This window comes from Aptenodytes patagonicus, chromosome 17, assembly GCF_965638725.1.
Source record: "Aptenodytes patagonicus chromosome 17, bAptPat1.pri.cur, whole genome shotgun sequence".
In the NCBI taxonomy this organism is placed as follows: Eukaryota; Metazoa; Chordata; class Aves; order Sphenisciformes; family Spheniscidae; genus Aptenodytes; species Aptenodytes patagonicus.
In genome coordinates this window covers 4,718,686-4,733,765 of record NC_134965.1, presented here as the reverse complement: position 1 = coordinate 4,733,765, position 15,080 = coordinate 4,718,686, and the positions used below count along the sequence as shown (strand labels likewise).

The following is a 15,080-nucleotide window of genomic DNA, read 5'->3' as shown; positions in this document are numbered from 1 at the left end:
CACATACGCAAACAGCCTTCACACACCACAGCTAAAACTTGCTTGTGCTTTTTCTCCCTCATACACACATACATGAGAGTTTTCATTTACAACTTTCAGTGCAACTTGGAGGAATTTTTACATGCAGCGTCTCGGCAAAGGATGATGCCAAATACAGCCACCCTGCAAGCAAAGACAGCAGCTGCCATCACAACAGCACTCGCCTGACCCATTTTTAAGAAAGCATATAGGGACGCCATACACCAGCATTCACCGTACACATCAGTGCTGAATGTCAAATTAGATGGCTGCGACAGACTCATGTCATGTACTTCTTGAAGCAGAAAAAAAACTGGTATGAGTTTCAGTTGAAACCACTCTCACATACACAAATCAAAAAGGTTGGTTGAACCTCAAAGCATGGAGCAGGGAATGACGGAACAGCTATTGAACTGTTTCCCCTTGCTGTTGATATGTCCATGGGAACAGCCTATTCACTTATTCAATTATTACTGGCAATATCTGAGCCACAAGCCATGTGGGGAGTGTGCAGTTCCAGTCAAATGCTTGTGTGGGGTTTGGTGTTGGGTTTTGTGCATTGTTTTTTTGTTGTTGGTTGGGTTTTTCATTGTTCTTTTTAAAACAAAACACAACCACACACATCAGAGCTCATGGAGGTGCCCTGCAAAGTGAGCCTTGCCTCCACAGGCCACAGATACGCTCAGATACAAATCAATAACCCAGACGTGGGGAGCACAAGGTGACTCCCAGGCTTAACCAGGACACCAGCTGAAGCGTCTGATACACACCAATCTAGTCTCTTGAGCTGAATGCAACTAGAAACGAGTTGTGACGATTCCTATTATTTCCACATTCCCACCTATCCCCTCTCTTCCCACCCAGTGGGGACAGACACAACTTCATCCTTACCTTCCCAAAGGTTACACAGCAACTCCTCCAAAAGGTACCTGGGAGCTGAAAGTTTACTTTCAGCAAAATTCTATAGTCATTTGTAGAAGCTGCTTTGAAAACCTTCTAGTTCAGATGCCAATAACCACTTGGCAGGGCCTGACAGACATAATTAGAGAGCTTGATTGTTTCAAAGGACATTACCCAAGAAAATGAATATGTTGCTGTGGTCCTTGCAATAAATTTCCGATGGGTTTGGTTGCAGAGGTCTTGAAAGGGTTTTAGCAGACTTTTAATTACACTATCAAGACTCAAGTATTTTTCTGGTGCTTGGCAAAATGGGATCCTATTATTTCTGCTTGCAATGCACACTCATTCAAAGCTTATCCGCAGGCCTACAGCCTAAGAATTTCTACAACTTTGTAATCCAAAATTTTTGTATCATTTGTGATATACATTAGTGACTTCCAGTAACAGTGGCCCAAGAGACAGCATTTTACTGTGCGATAGTTTAAACCATTTGGCTCAGTGCTGTATCCTGAAATACACTGCAGGGAGACTATATATTTTGCTGCAGGTTACGCTGATTTACAGCAGCATTAAGCCAAGTGCTGTAACATCCTACAGAGCCAATTTGCCTTTCTCCTCTCTGCTGTATTTCAGATGCTGCATGGGAACAGAGAAAGTTTGCAGCATCACAGCCCAGACCTGCCTTTGCTCAAAGGCTGGTACTGTTTGGTAGTACCAGTGGTTGCAGGCAATTTTTGCACTGACCCCATCGATCAGTGCTGCTTCTATAGGTATGTTACACATTCAGCCTCCCACAAACCTTTCATTGCAGTTGGGGAAAGGAAAGCACCACAGCCTGTGCCACCATCCAACCCTCTGCTGCTGTTCAATCCAGCCTGCCCTGCTCAGCACCTCCCTCTCCCACCTCTCAGCTTGCCCTCCAAACTAAATCCTTCTCTGCAAAGATCAGGCAAACACTAACTTCAGTCATCCAGGCTCAGAGAGGTGCAGTAAACAGGAAGCACAATGACCTCTATTCTGTAAGAGTGGAAGTTTATGCAAGTGCCAAGTATTATCATTCATAGATTTATTATAAACTTCTGCATATATTCATATACAATACTTTGGATTTTGCAGCTTTCCTTCTAAGATCTAACCACACCCTCATGAAATACTCCCCAGAGCCTTCCCTTACATGAAGGGAAGTATTACTATTCCCATTTTATTTAGGGGAAAGAAAAGAGAGAGAACTTGCAAGTCTCAGTTCCCAGACTTTGTGCTGCTCTCTAGAATATACACTGAGCATTTAAGGGATCAGCCTTTTTCTTGGGAAAGAGGGTGGAAAACAAAGCCTTATGAATCAGCCAGCTGATAATTAAAAGCAAGTAAATCCAGATCACTTTAAGCCGCACATGAGAATCTGAACTCCTCAGATGCTGAATTCCTCTGCCGACCAGAAAAGCCAGGGTCACTTGCCCAGCTGGTCACTATTGTTCTGTCCAATAAAGTTCTGGCAGGAATGCATGTTTAACAAAATACAGAGATTAGGCATAGCAAAGAATGCAGCTCCCCCCTCAGTGTTTAGGTTAGTGGGGTTTGCCATGTTGAAATACTGAAGCTTAAGCATATCAGATTTTCTCTGTCCTGTACTGCTAGTGCCAGTGACAGACACAAGCTGACAGCTCAATTCTCAGGATTGCTGCCATTTTAGCTTTAAGTTCATTAAAAGCAGCATAAAAAAGTTCACCTCAAAGCTGCAATGACCACTAATTAAATCAGTGTTTTCTTGGGGATGTAGAGTACTAAATGAGAAAAGCTCTCTGTACCTCCCGTGCACCAGAAACTCTTGAAGGGCAATTATAAACCAAGCCAGAGACTCAAAGGACCAGATTTCAAGAACCTTGCAATAGGGTATCTCATCTTCAAACGTCTTAGGATAGCCTAGATTTCCAAAAGGAAATCTAGCATCCAGTGACTAAATACAGCATCAAAATGGCAATGATCTTCCTAACATCTGACCTAGCTCCTGACAGTTCAGAACCAGGATCTTTAGCTCAGTTTACAACAAGGCACACAAAACTAGAGTCAGATGCAAAAATGTCACGAGAACAAGTCATACAGATGATCTTACAGACATCTTCAGAGATCTTGCAGGAACGCAGCTTTTACCAAGTCAGATGCCATGCACAAAGCAGCTCTGATACCTCACTGGGCCAAGAATTTCTCAGCTCAAAAAAGAAAGATATTAAACGGGCAGATATTTGAGACTCATAAGTACATTTGCAAAGGATGTAGTCCTTTGAGAACTGTGGGTAAGAAGGTTATAAATATCCTGGTTACACCTCAAAGTTAATGGCTTATATTTAGAGATACCAAGGATTCATAAGTTCCCCTGCAGGGGGTATGGTAGCTCGCACTGTGTGAAGTGGGGTTTATAGGTAAGAAGCATCTAAGATCCTGTTACCATGGCAGTCTCTCCTCTCTTTCTCCCTTCACAAAAGGCTGAAAAATAATTTTCTGTCAGAGCCACACAGTAAATCTGGAACAGGTACAGCTGAGATACAGAGCTGCCGACAGCCAGATCTAGGTGTTTTCTTCTAAGAGAGCCTTTTTTAGTCATCCTAGCACAGCAACAGAAACCTTATTTTAGCTGGTATCGCTTTCACTGCCACCTGAAAACTCAAACAACTCAAAGTTTGCACAAGATACAGTGATGAGACAAGCAGCCAGACAGCCCACATTGAGCAGGGTGGCAGAAACCAGTTCTGGGGAAGCAGAAGAGGGAAGCAGGCAAGAACACCAGGAAACCAAGCAACCTGAGGCAGGAGGAAGAGAAATGGCATCAGATGAAAAAAAGTCTTTTTCTTTATGGAAAACACAAGCAGAATCTCCCTTGGGTTGGAATGTTAAATTCATGTCAATCCCCCTTCACACACAGGCACACTGGAGAGCTGTTGGTAGAGCTGTCACCCATTGCTGCCTCAAATGAGGATTTGAAAAAGCTCCCTGTGCTCTGCTGTGTTTACAGCAATAATGAGAGCCTGGAGGAAGGGGTTAGAAACATCTGAGTTTAATAAGTGCTAAGCAGCACACAGCAAAAAAAGAAATGTCTGCCCTTCCGTTCAGGGCTACCACACCCCACCAAGCACCACAGCACCAGGCCAATGGCAGACTCAGCACAGAGACGTTATGTCATCCGAACAGCCGCAGCAGCCCATCTGCCCCAAGCCTTTTCGCGATGAGAAGAGGCATTTCAAACCAAGCTGAAAGCTCCCAGCACCACACTTTTGAACGGCTAAACAAGCAAAGTCCTATGGGGAAAAAGCAGATGTTGACTGACCCCAGGCACAAAACAAGCCAAGGACAGAAGGGAAGTTTTTGTGCAGTGCCTTAATGGAGCAACTCCATCTCACAAGGTCATCGCAACAGGGCAAAAGGAGTCTTTAGGTCATTTAGCACCTATGCTGCTGCCTTTTCCTAGTCCTAAACAGCTCTAACATCCAACATGCACAGGGTAAGGAGCATCCTATTCCAGTTTCTCACACTGAACAAAAGACCTTAACTCAGATCCTGCAATCCATTTGCTGCACTCCCTTCCTCGCTTCTGCAGGGTCCACACCCAAAACTGTCCTCACATGAAACAGGTATCTTTCATAAAACGCCTTTGCCTACACTGCCTTTATGAGGCAGTCTCTTCCCACCACATGTACTTGGTCTTTTTATTCCATTGAGAAGTGGAAAGCAGGAATCAGGAGTCTTGTCCATCTGCAAAGTCAAAAAACAACTCCCCTCTAGAGCTCACATACACCAAAAAAAAAAAAAGGGGGGGGGGGTGGACGGGGGGGGTGGACACACCCAGAAGAAACAGGACCGGACCTGTTCTTAACTCTACAGACTCAGTAACTTGGTTACATGACCATGTCCAGGGGGATATTCCCCTGCCTCATGATTTCATTGCACTGGCATTTCTGAGATGCTCTGAGCAAACACATGCCTATATCTAGTACAAATACTGCAAAGAATATCACTTCCACCCAGTTCCTAGGGGCAGGAAACATTGGAACTGATTAAAAAGACATCTGACTACATAACCTGATGTCAAGATTGGACGTGAATAGATGCATTTCTATGTAGTGGTACCTCACATTAGCTTTAAAGTTTTGAGAGATGGTTTGTTTGCTCAGCCCAAAGGAAGGTGGCGGGATAACGACAGCCTTACTCAGCTCTCACAGGACAGGCAGAAGACACACAGCAGACCACTGGGAAGTAAAGGGAAGAGTCCTACATAAAAGAAGCTCACAGATACTGCCTCTTCTCAGCTTCAAAGAGGTTTCAAAAATGAACTACTACGATTTTAAGTGGCAGATTCTCTTTTCCCGATAAACCACCTAGATATGGAGGAGGAGACTGATCTGTCCCCAAACATGAAACATTATGAAGCTGCCTTCAGCTTTTGTCTCAGTAGCACCCATTGTGTGGGCCTCTGGGTGAAAGCCATTTCTAAACAGATAGTTTTTTTCTTTGCCAGAGCTATGATTTCCCTGCTTTGGAAGCTGAAAAGGAGTCTCAAACCTGAAATAACTTCCTATTTGTTGGTCCTCTCAAAAAGATTCAACTATTTTCAAATAGCCAGGCCTAAAACTTACAGGCGCTTTCACCCAAGCACACTCTTTACTTACACATCTGTTCATTTCCAAGAGGAGGAAAACACTAAACTTGTCAAAATCAACCAAAACATCTAAGCCATGTTATTCCATGCAATAAATTGGAAGTCAACAAATAATTGTTTCTTCCTAAAAAGGAAATAAGGAACAAAACCAATAAGGAACAGTATCACAGGTCCCACCCTTGTTCCTTTCTGTAGTAGTATTAAGGACTCCAATTCAGATCAGTCCTACATTGTGCATAAGTACACTAAGCAGGAGCTTTAGTATTATTCAACTATACATATAGTTGAAAAATTGCAGGACAGTAGCCCAATTAGTAGCATTATGCTTTTTTTTAAACTTTTGCAGCTATGATCCTTAATAGAGTCTTTGTGATACCTAAGTTGGCACAGGCTAGCTTTATGTTCAAAGCCTCAAAACAAACATCATGCCTCAGTGAAAGTAAATTTAAGCACTGTCTGCATCTCTAATTAAAAGCGAATTGAGAGCTTTGAGCATATTGCAGAAATTAGGTTTGATGAATTTTAGCATTACCCTACAGGAGAGTTAGTCTGTGCTTTACAAAACAATGATGTTTCCAGACATGCTAGAGGTTTAATGCAGGAAAGAGCATGAGTAGCTGGTCCCATTATTCTAATCCAGCAGACCTAAAGCACTCTATGCTTTCAGTCTTTCATCATTACCTCAAAGTCATTCTTCATTTTTCCCCCTTTATCAAGACACAGCCCAATAAAACAAAGAGGTGAGTAAATATTCTATGATCCAAGTGTCACAGAACTGCTCCCCCCCAAGCAGAGCTGTGAAGTTTCTAACCTGATGTGTTTTGACTAGGATTTTAGTGCAGTAACAAGCTCAGCTTTGAGAAAATGAACAAATAAGGGTTATTGAAAGAGACACATTTGTTAATTTATCCAAGGGGAGCACGAGTTCACTGCCACCCATTGCTTTGCCTCTCCACTCCCTTTTTCTTCCTAGAGTTGGTAAATGAAACCTACATGAGAGGAAATGATTCACACAAGCAGCTGGAAAGGCAAGACAGTAGGAGATTTCCTAAACGAATACAGTTTACTGCAATAACTACAGTCACGTCTGGTATTTCAAAGCCATTCCAGTGTTGCTACGTCCTTACACTACCATTGGCTTCACTGTTAATTGCACTGCAAAGTTACAGCACTGAACCCCACAAGTCAGATGAAGATCATATGGCTGCAGAGTCCAGGAAACAAACACCAGATAGTTCCAGGGTTTGGTGATGAGCTTAAGACCTTCTGACCTCTTCGTTACCTGGGTAGGGCACTTCAAAGAGGAATTAGTGCAGAGGACTCAGCGTGACACAAATTCCAGTTTGTTTGCTTGACATCCTCACACAGTCCATAGCAAACTATAGAAAACCAGAGACCTCAGGCAATGAGCAGACTATTAGGTGATGGAGGGAATGACTCAGAAAGCAAGATCTTGTCAGTAAAAGGAAAAAGAACCACATTTCTCCAATATGTATAGTTTTATGTTCCACACCCACTTAAGAGCCACAAGAGGTTCAGAATTTGGGGCTGAAATCAGGTTCAAATCATCTTTCTCTGGTAAAGAGAGAATTAACAGACAACCGTCAGGAAAATTCCAGATACGTGTTCTGAAAGCACTCTGACTGCATAAATCAGGATACTGATTTATAGATCACCTTTTAATATTAAGAACAGGCTTCTATCACATAAAGAGACCCACACTTACTTAAAAGTACTAAAGCCTCATCTAAGAGGCTGGAGGCTGTTACAGTACAGTGCAGTTGTGCGCAGTCCTTCAAATGGGGCTGGGGAGGAACAATTCCATCCTAGCAAATGTGTAGCTGTAGGACCAGGCACAATGCAGGCAGCTATTTTGAAAAGAACAGATCTACCTATAACACGTCCACCCGGACATCTTGATCTTGAAAGCCAGCCATTCAAGTGACCTATTAGGAGACCGCTAGCCTCAAGGAATAATTGACAACATATTTCAAGCATCACCTAAATATCTGAAAGCATCAACACTTCAGGTTTTTCAGGGGAAAAAAAGAGAAGCTATAGTACAGGAAAGCTGATGTCAGTTTAAATATCTTTCCCACATCAAAACAGCACACAGAGCATGTTTAATTGTTTCACTGAATCCATGGCAAAGTGATTTGCCCTCTGACATGGAGTAAACCATTGGTAGAGGCACAACTGGAACCCAGGTCTCACTCTCCTGGCCTGTGCTCCAAGGCACATATGTGGCAACAAGAAATGGACGAAGCCACCTGGCCTTCCATGTCAAAACCTCTGCCTCTAGCAATCAAAAGCTGCACTTACAGATTTCAATTACCGATAGTACTTTCCTCTCCATATCCATCCTCAAGAAACATCACTGCTGTAGCAAGCACTAGGAATTACTATATGACCAAAATAAGTACTGATTTGTGATTACCAGTATAGTCTGGATAAGAATGCCTACTTGGAGAGTCCTGTTATTTGTAACATCGTGGTTCTAATGTTCATTCACAGGAAGAAATTTTTAGGCTGAGGTGTAAGTGTTTTGAAGGTCTATCCATTACAGTTGGACTTTGTATCCACCCCAGCTGACTTTTGTGATGCTACTGTAAAGATAGCAGTAAGAGTTATCATCCCACATGGCTTTCTGGTTCATGTTTGGAGGTTTTCTTTCAGCTACCTCCACCTCACATCCAAAGAGGTTTCCAGTCTAAGCACTGCATCTAGTCTCAGAAGTTTAACTCCCACACTTGAGTTCACAAGGACTTGATGCATGACTAATTTGAAACTACAGGAAAACAGGATAAGAAGTTAAGCTGGGAGAACACCAATTCCAAAGACAACTAACTCAGATGCAGGCGTTCTTTGAGAACCAAGCTACTTCCACCATGGGAATAAGCTTCCCTTAACTCAGTTAGCAAAGCTTCTGATGTCCAAGTCTGGAGGACAACAGTTTCTGCTTGGCAGACAGCCCCTCCATTCTTAGGCTTTGGGTAAGACCTACTTCCCATTCTCATTGCCTTAACACAGTAGCAAGTTAGAAATGCACGTGCTGAATGTGAATTTCAAACAAAATAGCGAGGCTGCTACAATCTATACAATGCCAACAAACGCTGCTGCTTGGATTTCAGTCATTATTACTTGCACATCCGCTACAGAAGTTCAAAGCAATTCAAACACACACAAAGATAGGCTGCAAGTGTCTTTGGTCTAATAACCAAGATCTGTCAACTGAAGCCAACCGGAAGCTTGAATTTTCATTTTAAAAAAGGAAACAAAGCAAGCAACATTCCACCAGAACAAGTATTCCACAATTCCATTTTGAAGGATGTGAATAATTTTTTTCCCCCTCCAAATTTCCCTCCACCACCACTACCCCAAGCTTTTTACACTGCCCAGCACCTTAGTTTTCTGGCAGAAAAAATGTTCAGCAGTCATCAGAGCCTCAGAAGCCCATCTCTGAGACAGTCTGCAACCTAGATACCAAGGACTATATCAGCTATTGAATTTTGAATGGTTTTCTAGGTGGAAGACAAAAGATTCCAGCAACTTTTTTTTCCCCCCCTTGGAGAAATACAACTTTTATGACAAGCTAATTTTAAAAAAATTGATAGCAGATTCCCAAACAGCTCAGTCATGTCTTCATTTGCTGATCAAGGACAGAAAAAGACAACTGCAGGAACATGGTGTGGCTCGTATCAAGGAAACATGTCAGCTGTAGAGCATCACATCAGTATGTGCTGCAATGTATCAAAACCTGGAGCTGCAGCAGTAACTTTCAAGGCTCTGGCCTGCTTATACTTGGCTGATGGTACCCAGGAGAAGTGCCAGAAGTCACTAGGCAAAGCACTCACTGGGAAGGTTGCAGAAGAGAAAGCAAGAATGACCACGTAGCGTCATTAATAGTAATCACCTACCCACCATCTTGTGTCCTCCGCAGCCTCTTCAGGGCAGAGGCCAGCAAGCTCTGCTGTGACGGAGCTGCTATCGCTTCACATAATTCAGGTGCTACTAAGATCCCCTGTTTGGATGGCAAAAGGGACACTGAACAATGTAAACAACAGTTTATACCAGTCTAATTCAGTCCCCTGAAAAAAAAGGCTTCACACCCACATAGTTCAGTGTCAGGCTGTAGAGCAAAAAGCCTCATTCTTATCCAGCACCGTATTGAATCCAGAAAAGCACAGCTATCCCAACCTGAAGCTGCACCCTGCAAGAGGCTCCCCTCAAAGGTCCAACATTGTGGCTGGGTAAAGTTTTCCCACACAGATTTTCCCATCAGAAAGTGAAGCTGTTAGATATTTGCCAACAACAAAACTCCACCACTCAAGGGGAAATTAAAACATACAAAGATTGCTTCAATGTGCGATATTTGACTAAGCAGTTGAATTTTTATTTCAAAACATCCACCAGTGATTTTTCCCTCCATTCAATTTTTTATTTCCCCCTCTGCTTTAAACTAGAATGGGAGATTCCCACATGGCAAATTCCATCGGACAAAAAAAAAAAAAAAAAAATCTACCAGCTTTCCCAACATCATTGTTTAAATCAGCTTTAGATGGTTTTATACAACACTGTGTAGACTTGGAGAGGGACGCGTTCCCCCGACAAAGCATCAGCTATCCAAACAACTGAGGCATGGGAAAATCGTGCAAGAGTGTGAATTGGGGAAGGTCTTCGGTGAGCAGAAATACAGTCCGCACTCATGTAAGCGTGGTAGCTCTGAACAAAGATCTGCAGGCTAATAGATATGTAAGACAAATGACATGTGGTTCTCATTGCAGCTCATGCTTTGGGAAGGGGGTACGTTGGAACAGATCCAGCTGGGATAGGTTTATCCCATTACTCTCCTATAATTTTCTGCCGTTTCAAACCCTTTGACAGTTACTGTAGTTTAACATCACACCCCCTACAGACTGAGGCCTGTTTGACAGGCCAGCAAACAAAACCACCCCCACTTGGAGATGAAATATGCACCATATGTGAGAACTGTGCAAGGCACAAGGCTAGCGCCCACTCTTGTACTTCTGTGACACCCTGATGTAAATCTGCTGTGTAGATGCCTTATCCCAATTCCTAGCCCAAATAAGCGGTGCTAACATAAGCCCTCCTCTACAGCAGCATAACTCATGCATACTAGGTATTAGCAAGGGGAGGAGGAAAAGAGGTAGAGACAGGATGGACGAGCCCTGAATATTAAATTCCCAAGTCCCCATTTAAGGGAATCGCAGGGGAAAAAAAAAAGTGAAATCCAAGAACAACTGGAATCAGGTTAAGCCACTCTCTCGCTTTATACAGTGCGGTTCATTCATTTGAACAGCTGTTTCACCTCTAGAGAAATACCCACAGAAAACAGAGGGGAGGGGGAGAAGCCTAAATTGTTTGCTCTACTGAAGCAGCAAGATACAGTAAATCAAAACTGATTTATATTAAGTTTATAAGAAATTGGTTTGGGGTGGGGGGAGAGGAGAAGAGCGGGAGGTTTGGTTTTAAACAACTATTTGAAAGCTGCAGCTCTTGAATAGAGATCTGTAATTAAGGTCTTTCTTTTGTTGAGCTGAACAAGTTTTTCCTCGCAGCCGAGGGCTGTAACAGTTCCCTCTGCCGGCATCACCAGCGTCCGGGTTCAGGAGGTTTTACAGCTCTGGCTGCACACGGACACGCTGACCCGCGGAGCCGGCAAAGTCACCTTCCCCTCCCCGACGGGCTGAGGGAGGCAAGAAGGGGAGAGTTTGCGGGTTTCATTTGCCAAAGCTCAGCTCCTCGATTCCCTAGTCGCTGCCTGCCCCAGAGAGGGACACTGCTGCGGGCAGGTAGGGAGCCTCCCTCGCCCCATTTAGGATGAGGGCAGCCCAGCCCGGCTCCCCGAGGGGCAGCAGCGCGGCGAGCCCCTCGCACCCTCCGCGGGGATTGCTGCCCGCGGTTTTGCCGTGCCCGTTGCTCCCCCCGGGAGCCACCGGCGGGGCCCAGCCTCCTCGCCGGGAAGGCGGACCCGGTCTTACTCACCGGCGACTGGCGAAGCCGCTGCCCGGCGAGCCCGAGCTCTGCTCTGGGTAGTTGTGCTGCAGGGTTGATGCTGGGAATTGATAGAGGAAGCCAGTCCCTAGCGCACATCCATGCAGGCAGCAGCACCAGGACAAGAAAAGAGCGAACTGCATTTTGGCAAGAACAGGGTTTTCCTCCCGCCCCCCCTTTTCCTCTTACACGGCACGGCAGGCGCGGGGCCCCACCGTGCCTCCCCCGGCCGGGGTCACGGCGGGATCCCACGGCGCGGAGGTGCCCCCGGGACCGGGGACCACGGGGCAGGGGTGCCCGGGACACAGGGACCGCTGCTCCGGCTCCCGAAGGGAAGCCCCTTCCCTCGGCAAGCCGAGCCCCGGCGGCGGCGACTGCTGCCCGCGCAGGGGGTCCGGGGCCAGCGCGGCTCTTTGCGCCCAGGGCGCACACTCAGCCCCGGATGCCTTTTCAAATTTGGCGAGGTTGGTCCGACTCCGTCAAAGGGGGCGTGGGGTTTCGGCGTTAACCCTTGCCAGGCCTCGCAGCAGACCCCGCTGCGAAGGGGGTCCCGGCGGTGAAGGCGGCCGGGCACCCCGGGGTCCTGGGCCGAGCCGAGGGAGGCGAGCCGCGGCCCCACATGGGCACAAAACCCACCGGGGCAGCGCGCTCACACCCGGGCAGAGCTGGCAGCATCACCACGAGAAGCCCAGGCTCAGCAGCGGCTTGGGCTCCAGCTACCCTGTCAGCAGGCAGGGAGCACACCCGGGGGAAGCCCGAGCCCCAGTCCCAAACCCGAAACATCGCTGACTCAGATCACCAGGCCCTGCATCTGCCTGATTAACCGAGAACCAGTTCGAGGGGAACCCACTGCATTTCAGCAGTGCACCCCAAAAGCTGGTGCCTGCTGCCATGTTTGCACTGCAGAAGTTACACAGATAAGGTAGGAAATAAATAATTTTTTAAGATGCTTCATTCACAAGGTAATCAGTGAAAAAGTAATCTCTGCTTCAGTATGTGCATCCTGCTCATTTTGGCATCACACGTAAGCACCCAGGATGGCCCTGAACTTGGAGAATTGCACGGTCAACCCCAGCCACAGACAGGAGGAATGTTTTTGCAGTCATGGAAGGATGTGGGTGTTTTGCAAAGGCAGTACCCCGAGAAGGAAGCCAGCAGTGAGGCTCCCTCTCTCTACGGCAGCTGAATTTGAGTTGAAAGCCCTTGTACATCCCCCACTTGGTGACAGTGGCACAGACCCCATTTGCTGGCCTTTCCGTGTCCCCTTCCCAGCTCCAGAGGAACCTGAGCTGTTGCAGCTCACCGACCGGACAAGCAACGGAACCAAACACCACAAGGAGGGGTTTAATTTTTAAGATGACACAACTGCGTTTCTAAGTTTTTACCCTCAGATCCTGCAAGCTCAGAGTACCCCCTTCTGCGCACCTTTGCTGTTTGTGCAGCCATCCAAAGACAGCCCTGATTTACCACCAAAAGCAAATCTTGCTGGGGTATCCTTGGAGCCTGGGGCTTCCCTGTGGGGCTCTGCAAAGGCAGAGACCTCTTCCCCTCAGGGACAACACAATCCCCGCAAGATTCTGCAGCTGGAAAACGATTCCTACAAGATACTGGGAAAATGGCTAGGTTCATCCCCCACCCGCGGGTGAGCACCTACCCCTTCCCCCACGGTGCCCACCTCCAGAGCCTGCACACAGAGATAAATAGCCCCTGGCTGGAGCCTGTAACCAGACAAGTTTAGACTGCAAATGAGGCACCAGGTTTTTAAACAGCCGCTGTCATTAATCATTGGAGCAAATCACACAAGGAGGCAGGGGTGCATTCTGCACCGCAGCTCAGCACGGCCTCCCTGGGGTTGCCCCACAGCTGCCCTCGGGGTGTCCCAGACCCACGGCTGGAGCAGGCAATGGATCAGTGCTCTCTGGGCTCAAAGGGAGCTCAAAAGGTCTGGGCCAGCAGCACTGAACTGCCAAGCCCACCCAGAAACAGCCACTATATATTCACAAAAAGCCCTCAGTGCCTGGAGCTGGGACATAACAGGGCCCTCTGTCCCCAGCCCTGGCTCAGGTCAGCCTGAGCACCCTTCCCTTCAGTGTCCCCTCACCACGGGGAATTTCTTCCCTTCCCATCTCCCACCCCCAAGAAAACAAGCAGCTCCCAGCAACTCACCCTAGGATGTTCAGCCACTCAGCCATTTTGCTCAGAGTCAGTCCTCAGGAAACCTCTGCTCAGCCTGACAGGGTAACAAAAAAATGAGGCTTACTCTCTGGTCTCCCCTCTCGGTAGGGCTACAAACTGCCTCAAATTCACCCTTCTCCTGGGAAGGCAATCAGGAGCAGCAGCACACCCAAAACACTAGGCAGTTCTCTGAGGCTCGCCTGCCCTTTAATCTGAGTGATCATCCTCAGCTGGGTGTGCACAGCCAAACTGGGTACAGCTGGACCCCCACCCCTGGCAGTTTATTGCAGCTCCAGGCTGTGTGCTGAGGGCCTGTTTCAGCCTCTTGTCCCAAACATGCTAAGTTCCCTCTCCTCACAAGCTGGGATAGATCATTTATCAGTATTTAACAGCACTAAACAGCACCAGTGGCTTTCCGACCCGTTCTCCTGGCTTGGGTTAGCCCCTTCGGAAGCTCTTTGCAGCCTTCAAGTCTTAACTGTCCAAGAGCATTTTATTTTTGGTTGCATGCAAAATTTGCTGCTTCAGCCTTCACTGACTTTGCAAGACCCTAGGAGATATTAAACACAGGTGATTAGACAAGACATGATTCTGGCAAATTATTAGAGACATCTGTAGGAGGCTAATATTCTTCCTATTTCATGAACTGAGAGACTAGAGACCAGAGGTCAAATGACTTTGCTCAAGACTGCAAAGAGCTAAAGGCAGGGCCAGAAACAGAGCTCAGATCTCCAGGCTCCCATTACTTCTGCCCTGTCCCTTATGCACACTTGCTTCTACTCTGTATGGCTGATTTAAAATGAAAATGAAGAATTAACTTCCAAGCTGTTTTTGGAAAGAGAGAAGAAAGGGTGATATTGTCTACTGTAAGGGGAGAATTAAAGATGACATTTCATTTTAGTCCTTTGGATATGCATAATATAATCAAACACAATAGCAGTAATAAATGAATATTTTTTCTCCCCACGGTGCTTACGAGTGCAACATATTCTAACAGTTTCTCAAAACTATGTTGATAAATTGGAAACACAGTGATGGAGGTAACAAAGACAGCCAACAAAAACATAATCCATTCAATTTATCAGAGGGACTAGCTTTGAGAAGAGAACCCTTGAAATCTGAACAGTCCTATTCTTATAAACCAGACAGAATATATTTCCAAATACAAAGCTACACTTTTTATGCCTGTGCATAAATAAGCTTGTTAATTAAAGATTTGCCCAGGCAATCAGGGCTAAATAAATTATTTGGATGTATTTCACCAATTCAGTTCAAGATGGAAGAGGCAGGGTGCCTACCAGAAAGCCACGATGCATGGAAGCAC

At 46.1% G+C, this 15,080-nt stretch overlaps 1 protein-coding gene across 7 annotated transcripts in view; it reads right to left on the bottom strand.

Moving 5' to 3' along the window:
• The window catches only part of COL26A1 (collagen type XXVI alpha 1 chain), a 195,883-nt gene that overhangs the window by 167,151 nt on the left and 13,652 nt on the right, over positions 1–15,080 (bottom strand). For 4 of the 7 annotated variants that reach the window (XM_076354548.1, XM_076354550.1, XM_076354546.1 and 1 more), the window contains exon 1: positions 11,573–11,836. In XM_076354548.1, coding sequence (XP_076210663.1) covers positions 11,573–11,724 — 152 coding nt within the window. In that variant the 5' untranslated portion in view covers positions 11,725–11,836. Of the gene's footprint in view, positions 1–11,572; positions 11,837–13,747; positions 13,812–15,080 lie in introns of those variants that run through there. The other 3 variants (XM_076354551.1, XM_076354552.1, XM_076354549.1) reach the window with 2 other exon arrangements.